This window comes from Artibeus jamaicensis, unplaced genomic scaffold, assembly GCF_021234435.1.
Source record: "Artibeus jamaicensis isolate MK-2021 breed Jamaican fruit bat unplaced genomic scaffold, CSHL_Jam_final scaffold_369, whole genome shotgun sequence".
NCBI classification, from domain to species: domain Eukaryota; kingdom Metazoa; phylum Chordata; class Mammalia; order Chiroptera; family Phyllostomidae; genus Artibeus; species Artibeus jamaicensis.
This window is the reverse complement of record NW_026522042.1, coordinates 12,741,630-12,762,981: the sequence shown is the minus strand read 5'-3', so window position 1 is coordinate 12,762,981 and position 21,352 is coordinate 12,741,630. Positions and strand designations below refer to the sequence as shown.

The following is a 21,352-nucleotide window of genomic DNA, read 5'->3' as shown; positions in this document are numbered from 1 at the left end:
TCTACATGGCAAAAATTATTAACTGCTTCCAATGCAGTCCAAACATTTCTGGTAAACAGATTTAATGGACCAGTCACAATACGCTATTCTGCCTTATTTCAACAACACTGTAATTTACAGTAATCGGTCCGGGTTGGCGGAGGACTAACAGGCCACCAGAGGCTGTCATTGTATCCTCCGGGGAACAGCAAGGGGAATGTGCTGGGCTATTGCTGACATGCACATACATCAGTGCGCTTATCAGTAGTATGGCTGTTAGTCTGTCTTTGACCTGTGTACCTTTGTCTTCTCTTTCCTTTTCTTTTTTTTGGTCCTATCTCTCCAGTTGATAGGAAGCTCTTATAGTACAAGGAGCCTATGTGCCATTTAAAAAAATTCACCTCTATAACCAGAGCGCATTCTGAACAGGATTAGAGGCTAAGTAAACCTATACTGTGACTATGAGCTAGTGAAACAGTTTTAGAAATAAGGTTATCAAAGTAGCTACATTCAGATGAGTGCTTTCTGTTTGCAATCGGTTATCTTCTGAGACAGAGCCTTTGCTTATACAAGTTTTCAAATTCCTCTTTAGATAATACTTTCAGAGTACCTTTATAAGCAATGAAAAATAATCTTGTTTACTTATAATCAAATGTCACTTTTTAAAATCCTCACCCAAGGACATACTTATTGGTTTCTAGAGAGAGGGGGAGAGAAGGAGAGGAACAACCACGTGAGAGAGGAAACATAGATCCGTTCATTGCCTCTTGTACACGCCCCTGACCAGGAACTGAACCCACAACCCAGGCATGTGCTCTAAGGACCGAACCCATGACCTTCAGTTTGTGGGATGACACTCTAATCAACTGAGTCACACTGGCCAGGGCAATCAAATAAACGAAAAGGTTTTACCCAAGTTGGTCCCATTACTTCGTATCCATCAGACTTAGTTCTAACAGTTTTCTGAGGCATTCTCCTAAATCAAATGTTTTCCCTTTCTCCAAAGGCGAGTTCTCAGAGGAGCTCCTCAGACACCCTGGTCAAGGTGATGTTACTATGAAAAGTGTGCTTCCTAAGGAAGCTCACAGGAAGTCAGCAAACATCCATAAATTTTGCCCCATTAGTTTTTTAAAAAGCATTTGTTTCCTAGTCATTCCTTAGGTCACAGACTGAAATGTGCATAACAGACTCCAGAGCCCTTGGACGTACAAGGGTTCTACTTCTACAGACTCCAGGAGCACAGACCTTGATCGTTCCTGGTTCCGTGGTGACCCAAAGAACATGGAAGCCTGGGAGTTTTCGTGACCTAGCTCACTAACTTTTAGTTACACTCAGCGAGTTAGATCAGCTTAATTTTGGGGAAACACAAAACATATTTAAATTTATGTGGCTGATAACAGCAATACCCTAAGCCTTGGTCAGGGGTGGCCTTAACACGTATTAAAAAGACGGAGCTTGGAGAGCTCCCTGCAAGTATTAGTGTGCTGCCCGTCATTCCACCGTGAGAGCAACGCCCCTTTGGTTTCACTTCACTATGGTAGCTCCAGTGAAACACAACTGCCGGTGAAGGTTTGACACACTGGCTGTTGGGTTGGGCAGGGGGCTCTGATTTGCTACCGATGGATGAACAACAGGCCAAGAAATATCCTGATGATTTCATCAACACTGGCAGGCATCTGACTATTGGACAAGTGCAAGGCAGATCCTGTAAGAATGGAAAACAAGCAAGATGTAATACTGGGTGGAAAACTCAGGAAACGGGCCGGCGGGGCTCGATGCTGGCCATTGTGCCATTTTCTCTAGGGTCACTTTGGACTGGTTGATGACAAGGAATGGGAGGGGCTGATGAATCCTAAAACATGCCGGTTTCCCCTTTAACCCCCGAGCTCACCTCACTCCAGTTGCCTACTGTCCAGTCCGACGGACACAAGACGTCTCTGTTGCAGGAAACGAGGGGCTTGGGCTTCAGCAGATGCTGGCAGTCTTTAGCCGGCAGAGCCTGCTCGTCGGAGCCCATGGTCTGGATGCACAGCACTGTTCGCGTCTTCTCTCCGTGGGGCCCGCACGTTGCCGAACACGCTTCCCACTCCCCGGCCCACCACCTGCAGATACACAGGGTCCTGTGAGAGAAGGTCACCCAAAACTCCCAATACACACTGAAAAGAGAAACCAGGTACAAAAGTGCAGGTGACGGAGCGAGGATGTAAAGCAAATTTCAGAGAAGGCAGTAGGGAGAAGAGACTCACATGACCTCTTTCTGGAGTCAGGTACACTTTAACTGCGAAGAATTTATTTGTCGACAGGCTGCTCCATCCTGGAAGCCACTGACCATGTAACACATATGTCTTATATTAGGAGTATCAGAATGTTTTATTACTTGTAGATGCTCAGAACCTTTAAAAGATCTCTCTTAAATACTCAGCTGGGAAAGAACACAGAATGTCCAAATTTGATGTACAAAAATTAGTGCTGAAGGACAATACCCATAAATAAATAAGATTAAGTCTTGCCTATGAAATCACTTCGGGAGGGGGAAATAACTCTGAATGATGTGTATGAACTTTTCAGATATTCTATTATGAAAGTTCAGTGACAGAGGAGGATGTTGCAACTTCAAATTCATATCCAAGGACAGCACTCAACTAAGTTTGCAAAAGCAAATAATAGCAACTAAGTAATCAACATTCATTTACTCATTTATTCTTAATAAAGCAAATTCATTTAATTTCTTATCTTTAATTCCTTTGTGAACTTGCATGCATAATTTAGCTTTAGAGTCAGATCTTCTTGCTTGTTTATATCATTTTCATTGTGTTTTAATGTGTGAGAAATATTTTCTATTTGGGGTTCTGGTTTTAGCATAAGAACCTGTCCATCCTGAGAGCCTGGGCAGCAGCAAGATGTGGCAGCACCAGCGCGGACTTCTCAGTGGACACAGCTGGGTTCAAGTCCAGACTCTACCACCGTGGCTAACTGACCTGGAAATTTTTTGTGTAGCCTCCAGTGTCCTCATCTATACAATGCTATAAAAAAACCAAACAGAGCTGCTAACAAGAATAAATGATGTGGTAACAGAAAGGATTAAAGAAGAGTGGGTTCTCAATATGTTTGCAACTTTTTGGGGTAAATACACTCCTTGGTATTGACCCAAAGGAGTTGCAAACGTATGTCCACACAAAATCTGCATGCAGATGTTTATAGCAACCTCATTCATTGGTGCCAAGACCTGGAATCAACCAAGACATCCTTCCTTAGGTGACTGGATCAACTGTGTTCTGTTTAGACGATGGCAATGTCTAAAAAACGTCAACACTAAAAAACGAGCTATCAAGCCTGAAATGCATATTACTAAGTGAAAGGCTACATACTATATGATTCCAATACAGACATTCTAGAAAAGGCGAAACTATAGAGACGGTAAAAAGATCAATGGTTGCCAGAAGTTGGGAGTGGGGGAGATGGAGAGGCAGAGCACAGAGGATTGTCAGGGCAGGAAAGTGCTCTGTATGATATTATAGGGATGAATATTTGTCATTCATTATGCATCTGTCCAAGCACATGGAATGTTCACCAAGGGTGAACCCTAAGGTAAGCTACGGACTTGGGGTGATCATGACATGTTGATATAGATTCATAAATAAAACAAGAAAGACAGGAAGTTAGGAAGAAAGAAAGGAAGGGAGAAAGGAAGGGAGGGAGGAGAGGTTGGTTGGCTCTTAAAAACTATTATTTTCCTCTCTATCCCTTTACCCTAGGACATGACACCAATTTCTCTGAAACTGTATCTCCTCATATACCACCTGGGGGAACTATCCACCCTCTACCCAGACTGTTTCATAAATATTTTGGGAAGCTACAATTTAATCATAAATAAGGACTTTTCTAAGCTAACCTGATGTCAGAGTATTTCATGGAATTCTGTTTAGCTCACCATATCCTACTTCAGAAGAAATTGTTGGGGGATAGGGTGGGCTGCTTCCCTCCCTTGAAGCGCAATGATGTGAAATGGTAGAAGTGTCAAAATGAGCACCAGGAAGCCTGGGCGCTGGATGCCACATCGGGCTGGCTGGATGCACAGTGGTGGTCGGTAGCCCAGCACCTCCTGCATGTGGCCATCGGTACTTCCATTCTACCTGCCAGGCTCCACAGCAACTGTACGTGTGTGTGTTGGGCGGGGGAGGATGGGGCTGTGTGGTAGGTGCATTTCAAAATTTTGCTCTGAATTCACAAGCTGTGTCATGAACTCAGCTAAACAAGCATTCCGGAGGAGGGGAAGAATGCATCACTGACCTTGTTCTAACAGTGCTGTCTTAGAACTGAGAAATCAAGAGATGTCAGGTAACCACAAAGCCCCAAGGAGGGCAAGGACCACGTGGGCAGGGACTAGGGGGCAGGGCACCGGGCCAGGCATCCAGACTCATGGCTGCCCACCGCAGCCTTGACAACTACAGCTCCGTCTTGCTGATGTATTATGTATAACCTTCCTGGCAGTAAGTTTCCTTAGGAAGTGACATATGTGTGCTATTCAAAAAAAATCCTTTGCCACATGCCTTAAGAAAGCCCTGATCACATGGTTTTCCAAGTTTCGGGGCCTCTGGAATCTGGTGGCAGGTTCTTCTCTGCCCTTGCCCTGCTTTATGTCTTGTTTGCACTCAGCTGCCTGTCTTAATTTCCGTAACAAACTTGGAAGTTCAAAGCGACAGAAATCTAGTTTCTTAAAGTTCTGGAGGCCAGACATCCGAAATCAGCATCACTGGGATGCGATCACAGCACAGGCAGGCGGCACTCTCTTTGGATGCCCCAGGGAGGAGCTGTGCCTGGCCTCGCTCAGTCTGGGTGGCTGCCAGCATCCCTTGGCTTGTGCTGTCTCACATCCATCTAGTGTCTTCAACTCTCTCTCTGCTGCATCTTTGTATTGCCTTCTCGTGCATGTGTTTATGTGGGTCGAGACCCTTAATCACATCTGCAAAGACCCTTTTTCCAAATAAGGTAACATTTGCAGGCTCCAGGGAACAGGATGCGGCTATCTTTGAACCAGTTTTCAGTTACCACATGACCACATTCAGGGCCAATTTCAAGTCCAGAGGGCTGAAAGTAATTCTTGATAAAGAATTACTTTATCGAGGTCCCTCCTCTGAGTTTACAGGGGTTCATCCTCGGCTCATTTTCTGTTCTCTGGACTCTTGCCACAATATCCATCTTCTTCTTGCCCTGCTTGTATCTTATTATAGGGTGATCTCCAACCAGAAAGCTCTGGTAACAGAAGTAGGTAGAGATCACCACCCTTCTGGATAGAGAATTCTGGAAACAGGGAAACCAAGCTTTTAGTTACAGGTGAATAACAAAATGTCAGCTATGGATTGATGTTTATTATAAAACACAGAGCCGATACCGAATCCACAATCTATGTACACAGTCAACATCCCCAGTTCTACCTTGGCCTCAGCAAATGAGTGTCTGCATCAGAATTTGCTGGTCCCCACCACACCGAGCGCTGTGCTGGCCTTGCTTTGGACCAGCGCAAATGAGAGGGGTGGTACCAGCCTCTCTGAGTCTGCCGCATGCAGACGCGCAGCAGACTTATAGCTAGACAGCCTTGGATTCGAACCTCTGCCATCGACTGGCTGCACGATACTGAATGAGGTAATGAACCTTCCTCCTCCCTCTGTAAAATGGGCCCAATAATAGTTATTTATCCAAGTAGTTGAGAACAGAAGGAGAATATATCAGCATCTCTAAAACACTGCCAAGAGTGAAGTAGGTGCCAAAAAACCCCTACTGTTTACTTCTCGTCTACTTGTACAGTACTGCTGCTGTGACTGGCAGAGCAGCAGGCTGTCCAGTAGCTCTAAGAAATGTTCGTGGTCCCGGCTGACTCTTCCCCAAGAAGGAGCCCCAGAAACCGCAAGGGTGCACACAGCCTAGCGCTGGCCTAACCCCGGAGCGCCTAGTTGTTCCCAGGAGAGGTCCAGAGAGGCGGGGAGGTGGCCGCACCTCTGTCCTGCCTCGACAGAGGCCAGCCAGCTGTGCCCCCAGCCCCCCTCTTCCCTACAGGAACCCAGGGACCTTGGGAGAGACCAGGCCTCTGACTCGGAGGTGAGACCGCCTGGCCCCTGGGTCCTTCCTGTTTGAACCTACAAGATGCTGACATGGCTTGTCTTCCCTGGCTTGTCTGGGTTCTTCATTTCTTTATCTAGTTCTTTGGCATTTATCACACTCACCTAGCTCTTGTTCAGAATTTAGCCTGTCATTTGATTTGTTATGCCAAGTAGTCACCTCCTGTTAAACTAAACTCTTGGTGTGTCTTCTTAGGACTGCAATGAATGCCTGACAGAATCTATGACCTAAATACAACCCCTGTTTAAGGTCACTAGAGAATGAATATACCAGAATCCGTCCTTCCATCCCTTGTCCTTCCTTCCTTCCCACTCCCTCTTCCTCTCTCTCTTTAAATACAAACACCTCATAATAACATCCAAGCTACCTTCTAGGATCCCAATATCTTCAACCAATAAGATTAGCAGCGAATGGATACCTCTGTTACAGTGGTTCCAACCAAGGGTGGCTTTGTGCCCCAGGAGACATTTGGAGACGTTCTCATTGTCACAACCTGGATTGGGGGGGGGCGCAGGGCGGGGGGCGGGGGCAGGGAGCTACTAAGCTCTAAATAGCTACAGCCCAGGAACACTGTTAAACATCCTGTAATGCAAAGACAGACCCTGCATATGACAAAGAATTATCCGGCCCCAAGTAAAATGTGCTGAGGTTAAGAAAGCCCGGCTGGTAAGTCTACCCTTCCAACAGCCTTTGGGACGAGTGGGCACTGGGATCTGCAGTGTCCAGGAGTTGCCTGCAGGTGGCTGTCACACGGGTAAAGTGCTCCCAGGAAAGCCAAACCCAGTGACTGAAGAACCTTTGGGTGATCTATGTGGCATTGTCTTCAACAATGCTTCGAGGCATAGTCTTACTAAATAATCAAACACACAACACACCAGCTTTGTCTCATAAGAAACGCTGCTCTCTGGGAGGAAAACGTCCCCCCTTAACAGCTTGCCAGAGGCTCCCATAGCACAGCCCCAGACGCCCAGAGGAGCTTTCCTGCCCTTATTCTAAGAACAAAGCCCCAGGCTCCCTCTTTATCGCTGAGCGATGGCTACCATTAAATCCGACAGCATCCGGGGAAGCCACACAGAGCTCCAGCCGCTGTCACTGCTTACCTGGGGGGACAGTCCTTCTCATGGCACTTCTTCTGTCTCCCATTGGGCTGTGTTTCCGGGTCACAGAATGTAGCTTTCACCATGCCATGGCCCTTCCTCACGCAGTGGGCAGTCTGGCGGCGGACACCTGGGGGTCGGGCAGAAAGGTTCACACACACTGAATCCTGAGTCCACGTGTTTGCTGTCAGTCCCCTGGTCATGTCAAGAGATCATGCTTATAGCTGATGGGAGAGTTGTCTGTATTTGGTTCTTAAAGTAGCAGCGAGAACTGGGGACCTCTTGTTACCCATATTTAGGCTGCAATTGGCAATGGGTGGAAGGGCCACTGATAACATATGTAGACTAACATACACCCTAATATTCAGGTTACGGTCTAGCTGTGGAAATGAGACTATCGCACATCTGCCAAATAAAAAACAAAGTGAGATTTAAATAAGGGACACATCCGTCCCCAGGCATCACAGCGCGATTGCCACACCATTAGTTTAGGAAAGGAACAGAGGAGTAGGGACCTTTCTATTAGCTGGGGTTCATAAACTCTGGGAGACAGGAATAAAATTCAAAATAATGTTGTGAAGTTTCAGAGGTTATGTTTGTCAAGCAGAGGGTTTTAATGATACTGCTGCCTTTGGAGACCAGGTCGGTAACATGAATACGAGAAGCGGGGGTGGCAGGCAAAGCACACTCATCTGTGGGCTGGACTTGACTTTGGATATACAATAGGAGCTAACTCAGGCAGTGTTTGCCTTGTCCTGGGCACAGTTGTAAACCACGGGTGTGTGTCTTAGACAAACATAAACATATACAAAATGTACTACCCATTACCTGTTACAATATACAACTAAAACCCCACAACTACCCAATGAGGTCAATACTCTCATTATCACTCTCTGACAGCTGAAGAAACTGAGTCACAGTGAAGTCCTGTAGTTTGGAAGAGGAGAAGGACCACTGGCTTTGCTAACTAGGACGTCAATAGCAAGAGAACTTGGAGGAGTGGCCAGTATGTCATCGACCGAAAGGTAAAGGGACAGTGAGGAAGAGAATCACCCATCATCCCTCTTGAGAGAGAGAACACTTCAATGTTGAATGTGAAACACAGGGCGAGGCGTCTGAAGACTGAGGCCCCAGGGGACAGAGCAATCAGCTTGCAGAGGCTGCCAGCCTGAGCTCTCAGGACGGTAGGCCGTGAGTGGTGGGCTCATTGTGCCCAAACAACAGAACTGGAAAGGCCGTGAGTGTACCAATAAGATGGCCACCCCCTTTATTTTGTCAAGGGCAGGGAGGGGCTCCCCCCAGCCACACCACCAACAGGACCCAGGCTGCAGCTGACCCTCCTTCACGAGGCACCTCGCCGTGCCTCCCGTGAACGTGGCCCACCCCAATCGCCCAGCTTGGCGCACACACTCCAAAACCTGTGAGGGAACCTCACCCTTGAAACACATCAGACGGAGCCACAGTTAAGTAGATCCTTTAAAGTGAATCAATGGCATGTGATTGTTAAATCAAACAGTATTTTGTTCTTTTTGAAAAGAGAGGTAACCTTTCAACCACATAGGCTTTCTGAACTGATACCTGATGTATTATTCTTCTTTTGTCGTGTAAATAAACACTTTCGACAGCTGGAAGCAACACTGTAAAGAGAATCGTCACGGTGCCACGTGTGAGTGGTTGTCGGGAAAGTCACGAACTCCTGGGGAGGAGTCGCAGACACTGTGAGCGGAGGAGATGGAGAAGGGCTGGAGCCAGCAAAGCTGACATGGCTCTGTCACTGTCGCATAGGAAAAGAAAAAGCTCATAGGCTTAGAAGCTTTATCAGAACTTTTGGGAGTTTGGCAAATTCTAGATGTCAGAAAATCAAAGGAAACGATGAGGTGACTCTAACGGTTTGGAAACACCCCCAAAGGCTTATTTCTGTGCCCAAATAACAAGGAGAAGAGTGTTGGGGACTCCTGATGGCAGAAGTAGAAAAGGGCACAAGACGTTAAGTAAACCCCCCTGAAGAACATGTTAATGACATTGCCTGGGTCAAGCCACCGGCCCAGCAGTGAGATGAACAGGGGGACTGGCCAGGCGGAGACTGTGGACTGCACAATGGGAAACTAACAAGGGTGTGTCCGTTTCTCCATGGGCATTAATGGTCCTGGTGACCAGTAACCTTCTGGCCTCCTAGCCCTTGAGTTCTCACATGAAAGATACAAAGCTAAGCCCAAATTCTCCATGAGGCCCCCCAACCCAATGGCCTGACTCCTCCCACGTTACAGGAAGACAATAGCTGGCCAGAGGCGTCTTCCTCAATGCTAGTGCTTGTGGGTTCACTCGGTAAAATGTAATCTATAATTCCGTTCCATAACACTTTCTGGTTAAATAAATACAACAAATAAGTAGAATCCAAGGGTGCTGGGTTTTAGTCTCTGCTTTTCATTCTACACATCATTTAACTAACTGTAAGAAAATGACAAAGATATTCAGAAACTGTTTGAGGGAAGGAAGCTGATTCCTGGAAGTGTCTTTGGCATTTTAAAATCTGTAATTCATGAAGGAACACCAAAGTTAAAGTTCAATCACTGGAAACTTTAGATTAAAGGATTCTAGTTAATATAGTTGTACAGTTTACCTAGAATATAGTTGGTAGCAACTGTCAGAATGGTTTAAAAGTACGTTAATTCATATTGCCTCAGTGGCAAGCCATAGTTTCCAATGATGGCTGTAACAACAATCTGTCTCCCAGCCAGACCTTTCCACAATGTGACCATGCCATCCCTCCTTCCAGACAGGGGCGACTAGCTACCCTGTCCTTGAACCGATGGCGGGGGTGAGGCTGTGTGAGCTCAGAGGACAGGTCATAAAGGGCCATGCAGCTTCCGTCTGATTCCAGAGGCTCTCTCACTCTTAGGATGCTCCAGCTAAGGTATAAAAAGCCTGCACCCTGAGAGAGGCCAGGTATAGGCACCCCAGTTGACAGTTCAAGATGAGCCCCGCCTTTGAATCATCAGCCCAGGTGCCAGTCACATGAGTGAAGAAGGCTCCCAGTGATTCCGGACCCCAGGTATCAGAGGTGCCCCCAGGCATCAGGGGCGCCCCCAGCTATGTGAGCCTTCCTAGCCAAGGGGCAAACATCAAGCTGCAGAGACACGCCATCCCCCCTGTGCCCCATCTGAATTTCTGGCCTACAGAATTCAGCACTATAAAATGCACTATAAAATGATGGTTGTTTTATTACACTACATTTAGGTTGGTTTGGTAAATAGCAGTAGTAACTGGAACAGCAGTCAGTAAAGGCTAGATGTCTTCCTTTCTCGAGTCAGGAGGACCCAGAGCTGCAATCCAGGTTGGCTTGCTGGGAGTCTAACCACTACTGATTTTACTGATGTTTCACCTCCTCTTCTTCTGTGTTATATTTTTGCTGTTTGTCCCTCCAGATCCACTCTGCCCCTGCTCTGAACCCCAGGAAGCTGATCTTATGGATCGCTATGGTTTCTACTTGGGTTTGGGAAATGAAGACTCCATCTCTTTGGAGAAATGCTCCTTTCCCTTACTTTTTCAGGCCAGGGATGGGAGCCTCACTTGATCCACCCTCGAATGTTAATAGGCAGGGGTAATGAACTACCCTTCTCTGTTTCCCTAACCCTACCCATACCTCTGAAAGTAGCCAAGGGATTCAGCTGTGGTGTGCTATATTTTTCCTGCAGAGAACTTGGACTGATGTCTCTTTGGCAGTAAAAAATCGCAAACATTCATCTTGAGTGCCATACTCATTAATTTACTCTGTAAACCAGTTGCTAGAATAACAAAATGTTCTCTTGACATAGGGTATTATAACACTGCCTGGGAAGGGGTTAGAATCAAGTTATCTTTTTAAGAGCAGCAATCATGAAGTAACATTGCAAATGGAGGAAGCACAAAAGATTAGGTTGAGTTGCTATAACTTTGACCTCTTCCTGGAAATCAAAGAAAGAAAGATAATATTGGCTTTTAATTTGGCTTGCCTTTTATCACTTTCTCTTATACACAGAACACAGCCAAAAGAGAAATTTTGGTTAATTAAAGATGCCAGTCAATCAACGTGTTGTCTTAGCACTAAGTGAGCTGCCTACCTGGAAGTATTCCCTTGAAAATGGTATTAAGTGTAAATCAATCACATTCCAAAATATATGGGAAATTCAACATGTGATTCTTATAGGATTCTGAGCTTCTCCGTGTAGCAACGAGAATATCACCGTGTAGCTATAAATTCTGAGAAAATTTCCTTGGATACTAGAAGCAAAAGATCAATTAAGAGTTTTTACTTTTAAGAACTATCTTCCCATACTGCTAAGCTTGATGGTGTTGAGTGGAAATTCTGCCTTGACATAAGAGAAAGTTCCTTATATCCAAGGAAAACAATGAACAATGGCATAGCTCTTCATATTCCCAACCAAATATTGGGACTTGAAAACAGAGGTAGCCTATTATATAATTAATGTACTTCATATTACGAATATCCTTATCAAAAAATTGTTTAGGAAGGGTATGGAAAAAAACAACAGAAGACTTAGCTTACTGTAATGACCTGTGGCGAGAAATTGCAGTATTTCCTATTATATCCAAAGATCAAAGATACTCAAAGCACTGAATATTTAATCATATCATATGAAAGAGATTCTAAGTACTGCAGCTCAGTCTTTAACATACTGACAAAGAACATGATATCCTTCTTTATAACCCCTTACGTGAGCATAAATAAAGCAGTACAAGTTACATTTTACATTAGCACATAAGTTATAATGTTGAAAATTTGTAATATCTAAAAATATACCCTAAAACTAGGTGTCACGTTGATTTTAATAATGTAATAGTTCTGTGAATCAGTAGAGGGCACTGTCACTACAATCACCCTAATGATACAGAAGTGACATTCACTGTAGAAAAAAAAGGGAGGAGTAGGGATTGTTAACCGACTGTCTTCTTGGCAAATCCATCCTGACTCTACCAACTTGCAATGTCAGTTTTAAGTACTGACCTTGTTAAGTCTGGCTCCTTGACCCCTTCCCTTCGTCTTTGATTTTCTTGATCAGTGAATTTTCAGATCTAACCTTCATACTAAAGGCTTAGTGAAAGAAAATGGGGGTCTCATCACTACAAGAGCTCAAACACATTGAACTCTGTGTGTGTGTGTGTGTGTGTGTGTGATCAAGAACAACCACAACATCAATATCAACACCACCACCATCAAAGTCAGCAATGGATGAGAGTCTTGCTGAGTGATATCGGGAATCTCGCTAGCCTTCTCCAGCCTCAGTTCCATGAGACTGTAGTACTCGCAGGCTGCTGTGAGGATAAAAGGATGCATATACCCTGATATGTACACGATGCACCCTAAGTTCTGGCACAGTGCTTAGTGCCTGTTAGGTCCTTGAGAAAAGTTTTGAACCTGAATCTGAAGTCTCTTTGTAACCCACTCTCCCAATCATCGGCATTAAGCACTGTGGCACACACCTGTTTCCTACAGACTGTGAGATTGGGGTTGGCTCCACACTCTGATACCAGGGACCAGAGCAAACCCACCTCTTCACACTCCCATGATGCTACCTCCTCACTGCAAACAACTGAGCTCTTAGTCACAAAATTCATGGTTTATCTTAGCTCAAAAGGATGCCACCACTGATTCCAATAAACACAAATATTAAGTGAATATCGATTAATGAAGTTTCATATTCTCATTATTCATTGCTGAAAGCCACACATCTCAGAATATCAGGAAGTCTCCACACGAATAGTTTTTATCCCCCTGAAATCCAAATGAACTGATTACATAAACCGGCTATCATGGTCAGGGATAACTTAGAAGAAATTATAAGAAATGCTCAAACCAGAGCATTGCTGGTGCTTGAAGGAGGCTTAATTAAATTAGGCAGGACATGGTTCTGTCCTATGAAAGACCCATTTTCAAAATTTACGACAGTCAAGAAGTGCCTTCCTGCTCACAAGTCCCTTCTGCAGCCACTGAGTACAGATCAGACAACACACACAGTTAAGATCGGAGGCCTGAGAATCTCACAATATTCATGGGTTGACGAGAATGCAGGTAGTCAGCATTTTGCAGGGCACACTGAGCAAAACAAGCCTTCACAGAAACTAATTGAGAACTCCTGATTGAGAAGCAAGTGCATTTGTTAGAGAGCAAAACTAAGGGTCTGCAAATAAGGGAGAGGCTCATCTCTGCTGGCTGCATGGGGTAAAACAGGATGGGACTAAGAGGACCAGCAGAACAACAGACCACGAGATTAGCCACCTTGGAAAGATTTGCAGTTAATGGTCCCCTGTGCACGGAAGTTGGGAGTTGCCACTCTGTCCTAACAAGTAAAAAAGCCAAATAGAATGAAAAATCAAGTCTTCTCAGATGGAAGAGAAGAGAGGGCCAGAGGGTCGACCACTGTGGCCAGGGAGATGGACAGTGGAGTAGGAGTCGCAGCTTCAGGGAGCAGAAACCACCGCAGGGAGCAGAGTTGCACCAAATTATCCATGTCAGATACCAAACTGCGGATCCAGAAAACACCGAGCAGGATAAATATTTTTTAAATTATGTACACCTAGGCATATCATTTTCAAATCACAGAAAATCAAAGCTAAAGAAAAAGCCCTGAAAGAAGCCAGAGGGGGAGGCATTTTCCTAATAAAGGAACAAAGAGTCACATCTGACCTCTAAGAAATCACTCAGGGAGGAGAGAGTGCGGTCTAACGTTGAAAGAGCAGAGAGAAAAACCCCACCAACCTGGAATCCTGAACCCTGTGGAATTACTGTTCAAAAGTGAAAGATAAATACTTTCTTAGACAAACAAGAAACTGACGAAACTCATTGAAAGTAGACCTCCCATGCAAGAAATGTTAAGAGAGTTATTTGAGGAGAAAGAAAGTAATATAGATCAGAAACCTGGACCTATAAAGAAAAGCATCAGAGAGGCAATTATAAAAATTTTAGTTTCCTTAACTCTTAATTGATCTAACAGTTTGTTAAAAATAATAATGCTAATGATGTATTTGATTATGTATGTTTATGTATATATCTGATATATACATATGCTCATGTATTTTTATATGATAAGTGACATGAATGACACAAGGGATGGGAGGTAGGTCGGAATTATGCTTATTTGGTCATTATAAGGTGTTTATACTGCCCACAAAGTGGTGCAGTGCTATTTGAAAGTGGATTTGGATTAGCTGTAAATGTATATTGCAAACTCACAGGGGTGTCCAACCCTTTGGCGTCTCTGGGCCGCACTGGAAGAAGAAGAGTTGTCTTGGGCCACACATTAAATACACAAACACTAACAAAAACTGATGAGCAAAAATAAGGTTTTAAGTAACTTTATGATTATGTGTTGGGCTGTATTCATAGGCGTCCTGGGCCACAGGGGGCCCATGGGCCACGGGTTGGACACCCCAACAGGAAAATCACTAAAAAAATGTCCAGCCACTCCAGCTATGGATTCTCATTAGTTCATTCACAAAGTACAACAGAAAGGTTATCGTATCTCCCCTGTATATCACTTGAAGTTTATTTTATATATTTATGCAGATGTTAAACTCCTCATTTCATAGCATGTGCTTAAACCCACCTCAATAAGTCCTCCTATTAGCTTCATGAAGTCCTCCATTTAAAACAGCACCCTCTAGCCATTGTCTGGAGTTGGGTGATGCTCCCTGACAAGTACAGCAGATGAAGTCAGATGGACTAGCATCAGGGCGAGTGCATTTTCCAAAATTCAAAGACATAACTGACTCTGGTTTCCCGGGGAGATGAGTTCTATGTTCTGAACCTCAGTAGGCGGTCACACATCAGGGTCATAGTGGAACGTGTGTCCGGGTTATGATTCTCCAGCTTTATCCGTCATATGTGGACAAACCTCAAACTGCACGGTTACTGTGAGCCTCAGTAGGGATACCATCGGATAAACTCTGCAAGGACTACTTTCAGCAAACCTACATTTCTGTTCTGCATCGTGTCCGACACACACGATCTAGCTTTCTAGGCAGCTGAGAAGAGTTTGAGCAATCTCTAGGAGTTTTGTGGGGAGTGTTTACATCCCTATTTTGCTGGGACATTGGAAACATTTTCCAGTGAAAGAGTATAAAACTAAAGTAATGCAATACTAAAAATAAAGCATGTGCCTTTTCCTGCTAGAACACAACGTTCCTTACACAAAGGGACAATGATAAACTCTAGAGGAAACTCAGCCAAGTGGGGCGAAGGGGAACTCAAAGCTCAGGGCAGCTCGGGGAAATGCGCGCTCCCTTTTGTGCAGCCACAGTTGTTCTTACGGACTCGAAAAGGCAGAACAGAGGCGACCGCAGAGCATAAAATTGGAAAAGGTCACGTTCAGAAGCGATGACCCATTTTCTAACAATAGTGCTATTACTATGAATTTTATTAAAAACAGGACATTTTGTATGCTCTATATCACAACTGGTAGAGTTCTGCAGTACTAGAGATGCAATGGGGCAAAAATGTGGCTTTTATACTTTTTATGAACGCAGTCTTGAGTTTTTGCCAAAATACTTTCTTGTTTAACAAAGAGTCCTGAAGCCTTCTAATGAGACCCACATCTGTGTTGAGCCATTTCTGCAGCTGTTCCTTCACAGATAATCCACTGGTTGAACTTCATGGGTGACCTTTTGATGGGCAACTGAGGTGAAATTGTTCAACAAGCCTCTTGTTGTGGATGGTAGCACTTGTTATTCCATTCCCTTCCAACCTTTTCTGGAGGACAGCTGGTCCTAACCCCCCCAGCATCCCCCCAAAGTCACACCCCAGGGATAAGGCAGGAGGGCAGACAAACGTGGCCGAGAGGACAGAGAATGGAGATGGGCGTGGAGAGAAGACCGTGGCTGGTCTTCTCTGAGGGTCCTCTTGACCTTTGAAACGTGGGCCATGGAAAAGAAGTTGGCTTTCTGACATTTAGCTAAATTTACAATGTTGTGTCGCCACTTTATAACATGGATTTATAATCTAGAACAAAGATAGTAAAAATTTTTAAATAGTCGAACTAAGGAAATAGCATCTTAGTGAAGTTATACTTAAATAGCCTTTTACTTCAAAGGCACAACAGTGATACATCAAATATAAACTATAAGAAGTATTAAATAATAAAATATAAAGATATAAAAAGAGAAAACCAAACAGAAACACACTCAAATGCAGGTAACTATCCCCACAGCAGGGTGGACAGGAGCTCCGTGAAGGGACTGCCAGGCTCTGGGCCAGAAGCCATTAGCGGCGGCCGCATGCTGAACTCCAGTGAAGCTTGAGGACTCCAAGTGCCCACGTGATGAGGGAAAAGACCGTGCTTGTCACTGAGTTTTAGAGCCTTCACTGTTGGTGAGTTTCAGGCCTGGGAAGGCAGCAAAACAAGGACTCGGCATTTCACCCCGCTGCTCAGCCACGGTGCCCGCCGGCTCCAAGACGACTTCTAACGTACCGTCAACGTCCCTGAGAGAAGCAACGCTGAACAGCCTTGACCTGTCCTGCCCCGAAAGGAGGTCTCACAGTGTGCGCAGGGAAACAAACTGCAAAAACGCTACAAAAACTGGGTGCACATGGAAAGAAGGGGGGAAGAGGTAGGAAAGAGGAAAAAAAAAAAGAAACCGAAAGGAAATCACACTCAAATCAAGCCTGTTAATTCTAATTCCAAAATATGTAAGAAATCTATTGCAAAGAAAAGCAACAGAATTATTGCAAGAGAAATCTATTCTGGATAAAATAGAGTTGATAGGGCAGTGCTATGAACTGAAGGTTGGTGTCCCCTCCAAACTCCTACACTGAACCCCTAACCCCAGTGTGAGAGTATTTGGAGGTGGGACCTTTGGGAAGTGATGAGGGTTGGTTCAGGTCACGAGGGTGGGGCCTCATGACAGAATTAATGCCCTTATAAAAAGAGAAAGGGACACAAGAGGTCCCTTTCGCTATCAGCCATGTGAGGATACAGGGAGAAGGTAGCCATCCGTAAGCCTGGAAAAGGGTTCTCACCAGGAAGTGAATCTGCCAGCACCTTGATCTTGGATCTCCCAGCCTCCAGAACTGAACAAGAAATAGATGTGTGTTGTCCTGGCCCCTCGGTCTACAATAATCTGTTACAGCAGCCCTCAGCTGACCGACACAGGCAGTCTGACAAACCCTTTCCAAATAAATGTCTTGCTGCCTTCGGGTATTTTCACCTAGAACTCTCACCGGCACATTCACTGAACATATGTAATCACAAATTCTGCTTCAGACCTGGGTCTTGTCCCGTGGTCCATGTCTCAGTGAAGGCAACACCGTGTAGCCAGTTGCCTGAAGGAACACAGCGGTGTTACCCTTCAGCCTCCCCCGTGCTCAAACGCCAGCAGGTAAACCGAACCACCGGGAAGTCCAGTCCAGTCTGCATCCTAAATACCTCCACATCGGTACACTGTGGCCACCTGTGCCACCTGAGTTCTCCTCCGAGCCACTGTTAGGACTTTCTGAGAGCACAGCAAAGGCCTTCTGTGTTCCTCGCCTCCGCTAGTCACCTCTGGGGAAAAGGAGAGGGAGGGAAACCAGGGTGCTCTTCAAGTGTTCTGTGCGTTTTTTCTTTAGAGATGAACTCCGAAACAAACACAGCAAATCTGATAAAGCTGAGCAGTCGATGCACGGGAGTTTGCTACCACATTCTCCCTTTTGCTGGGGCGTTTGAAATGTTTTCCAGTGAAAAAGTATAAAACTAAAATAATATGGTACTAAAAATAAAAGAAAATAATCACCATTACCTGTTTGCCATCCTTTGACTATGGAAATCAATCTGATATAAGTTTCTTACCATTATCATAATTTTCCTCCTTTTTGAGACTAGAAATGCCATCTGCAAATTAACATGAATGAGATCATTTTTTTTTTACAGGGATGGTCAAAAGATGCTCATCAGGAGGTGCTGATCGAAAAGGAACTGGTTAAGGGGAATCTTGCTTTGTCCTGCCAGTGAAATATAATGCATCCATAAAAATGAGAGCTATGGAGATTAAATCACACATGGAAAGGCACCCATGTTACAGTGTTAAGTGAAAGCATGTGTGTCTAGGTACATAAGTACTTCCACATGCGCACTCCATATATACATCTGTGATTAGAAAAAAGAATATTGAAAGGCCATAAAGCAAAGTACCAAAGTGCATGTGTAAGGATGGTGACTTTAGTTTTAATTTTTCAGTAATGCACTTCGTTTTTTTTAATATAGAAAGTTTTCTCTTAAAGGAAACAAAATGCATCACCAAGTGCAGCATTTTGGGCAGCTTTCCATTTTTATATGGAGCGGTGGGCACCCCGTGAAGGTTTGCATTTCCCTCCCTGTGTGCGAGAGTCGAGAAAGGAGACAGGCTGTCTGTCTCCCAGGGCTCACTGTCACTCAGAGGCAGTGTGGATGGATAGGTCCTGCTAAGGTTTAGTAATCAGACCGATCGTGGCCCAAGCAGGTAGAGGGAATACTGAAGGACAGAACTGGCTGTATCCAAACACAACGCTTGATTCACATTTCATAAGGATGTCTCTTGTCCTAACTAACTGGGGATGCATCTTTGTGGTCACTGTACATATTGACCATTTATCTTGCATTCCCTGTGCTTTGAAATATGCATGTGTAATGCAAAGGGTTCATTCCAGGTTGAAGGAGAAGGGGGTGGGGGTGGGATGGGTGTTCTCCCTGCCCAGTCAGGACTGTCTGATGTCACTCCTTTGTGTCCCTGGACAATGATTTAAGCCTAAAGCTTAATCCTGGGCTTCACCAAAGAACAGAAACAAGGCAATGAGAAATCGAAGAAGTATTTCTAACAATAGTCCCGGTGACTTCATTTTACTTACAATTGCTCCTCAGGGAAATATCTTTCATCAACTTATTTTATGCTTAAATTGCTTTGCTTCTGCATTGAGCCTGGTCCTCCTGGGCAGTGGGGGCTAGCAGGGGGGTAGGGGGTGAGGGTGGGGAAGGACCTGCAGTGGGAACAGGAATGACTCTAACACCTCTCATGATTGCTGCCACAGATGGTACCTTTGACCCAGACAGATCTTTAGAGTTTTAGGATTTTCAAAACATCACATATTTTGAAATGAACATATGGTATGATTCCTGTGATTTCTGAAATTTAATCCTTGGTTTTCTGTATTGCAGGAAGGAAAGGAAGAAGTTGGTAATACAAAAATTGTTTATATGGTTGATGGTGCATGACTCATTGTCTGTCTCTAACCCTCTTTCCACAACTACCTCCTGGGGTGGGGAGTGGGAGGGGGTGTCAGGGGAGGGGACAAGTCAACCAGTGGTGAGACAGAGAATGTGAGACGGAGCCTGTGGAGGAGCGGACCGGGTTCTGCCGGCCCACTGGCTCCTTCACTTTTATTCTCTGCTACATCACAGACTCAGGCACTTCGCCCTGCAGCTGCCCTGGTTTTACAGGCAGTGGTTACAGGCTAGAGGCAGGAAGTTTCAGGACAGACTTAGACAAGATCCAAAAGGAGAAAGGCCGAGGCTTTCTCATAGGCAATGCTATGAAAGCCCTCCAAGTGAGTGACAGGCCCTGAGCCCCGCCCACATAGGCCTCTGGAAAGAGCACATGGCCCCACAGCAGGACGGTTTGTGCTCTACCAATGTCCCCATTGCCTCACCTCTCTGGGTCAGCCCCCAGCCTCTCTCTGCAGCTAGATCGTGGTGCCTTAGGACTAAGGCCCAACAATGAAAGGTGAGCAGAAGTGACTGGTTCCCCTTTGAGGCCAAGGCCATTAATCAGAGACAGTCTCTGCCTCTTCCACTCCCTGCCCCCCACCCCTGTGAGGCAAGCTGGGAACCACATGCTCCAGATATGTGAGCTTTGAGATTAAGTAGGGCCACCCAGCCTGCATCAGACTTGGAATGGGTTAAAAATAAACCTTCACTGTGTTGAATTCCTGAGATTTCAATTTTCTTTGTTTCTGTAGCAAAACCTATCCCATCCTAATACTTGCCAGCAAGGAATCTCTCCTGACGCTTGACTTTGTACAAGAAACTACTCTCCTAGTGCATCTGACAGAAAAAAAACACTGGGCCAGAATTTAGGTGGGGTTTTGGTTTTGTTTTTTGTTGTTTTTTTTGTATTTGGCCATAATTTATACTATATCTTCGGGCAGGTTACTTGACTTTTGTGGTCCTCGGGCCTTCAGCCAGAGCAGTGGTTGTGTTAAGTCTTTCTGTTTTGCTTTTTTTAAAAGCCGAGTAACCCTTCCGTTAAACAAAACCTTTCACGAAGGCCAGGCTAGAAAGCTGGTGAAAGAACTGCCCCTCTGTGCAGTCCATGACCTGCACACTGACTCCCCACGGGGACCCGGGCCCTCTCTGACCAAGGCACAGACCCACGGGCTCAGAGGCAAACCGCTGCCTCAGACGGCTCCACAGTCCAGCCTGGAGCTGACGCGGGTTCACGGTGAAGCAGCTGGTCCTCACCTGTCCCACAGGTAACACTGCACTCCGTCCAGGGGCCATACTGCCAGGAGTACATCAGCTTCTCCACGTCGTTGTCAATGCCATCTTTCCGGATCGTGTACTCGTACTTGATGCCAGGGTTAGTCACCTGGAACAGAAGCTACAAAGCAAGAGAGGGGTCGTGCCAAACTGCCATGACTTTACACTGAAGACCACAGTCACTTAAAAAATACTACACCATGTCCATTGTCTTAAAGTAGTTACAGACACATGCACTGGAACAAAGGCCAGTAAGTGAATATTCCTCGACCTCTGCTTCCTCCTGTACATCTGCATCCACCTGTACCTATGTTTGATCTTTTTCATTCTATTTCTTGGCTGAATTCCCATGGGAATTTCAGTTCGGGGAAACTGGAAGGTCTAACCTGCTCTGAGGGAATGACAAGCAGGCTCTTTTCCGGCAATAGGCTGGGTCAGTCGCCTGTGCCTTGTGCACTTACCAACCTTGTGATTATGGGTAAGTTACTTCATCTCCTCGTGCCTTAGCTTCCCCATGTGCAAATGGAGGGTAATAGTAGTACTACTCATAGGGTGCTTGTGAGAGTTAAACAAATGAATAAATGTAACGTGATTAGATATGATTAGACCAGTAGCTGCTGTGTCGTTAGCACTCAGTAAACATTAACTTTTATTGCTCTTGTTGCCCATGATGCCTTT

At 45.2% G+C, this 21,352-nt stretch overlaps 1 protein-coding gene across 2 annotated transcripts in view; it reads right to left on the bottom strand.

The window, feature by feature from the left end:
* The window catches only part of ADAMTS12 (ADAM metallopeptidase with thrombospondin type 1 motif 12), a 214,093-nt gene that overhangs the window by 48,343 nt on the left and 144,398 nt on the right, over nucleotides 1-21,352 (bottom strand). For both annotated transcript variants that reach the window (XM_053657378.1, XM_037129004.2), the window contains exons 16-18: nucleotides 20,657-20,795; nucleotides 7,197-7,323; nucleotides 1,871-2,081 (exon numbers count right to left, since the gene is read on the bottom strand). In XM_053657378.1, the coding sequence (XP_053513353.1) occupies nucleotides 1,871-2,081; nucleotides 7,197-7,323; nucleotides 20,657-20,795 (477 nt within the window). The remainder of the gene's footprint in view (nucleotides 1-1,870; nucleotides 2,082-7,196; nucleotides 7,324-20,656; nucleotides 20,796-21,352) is intronic.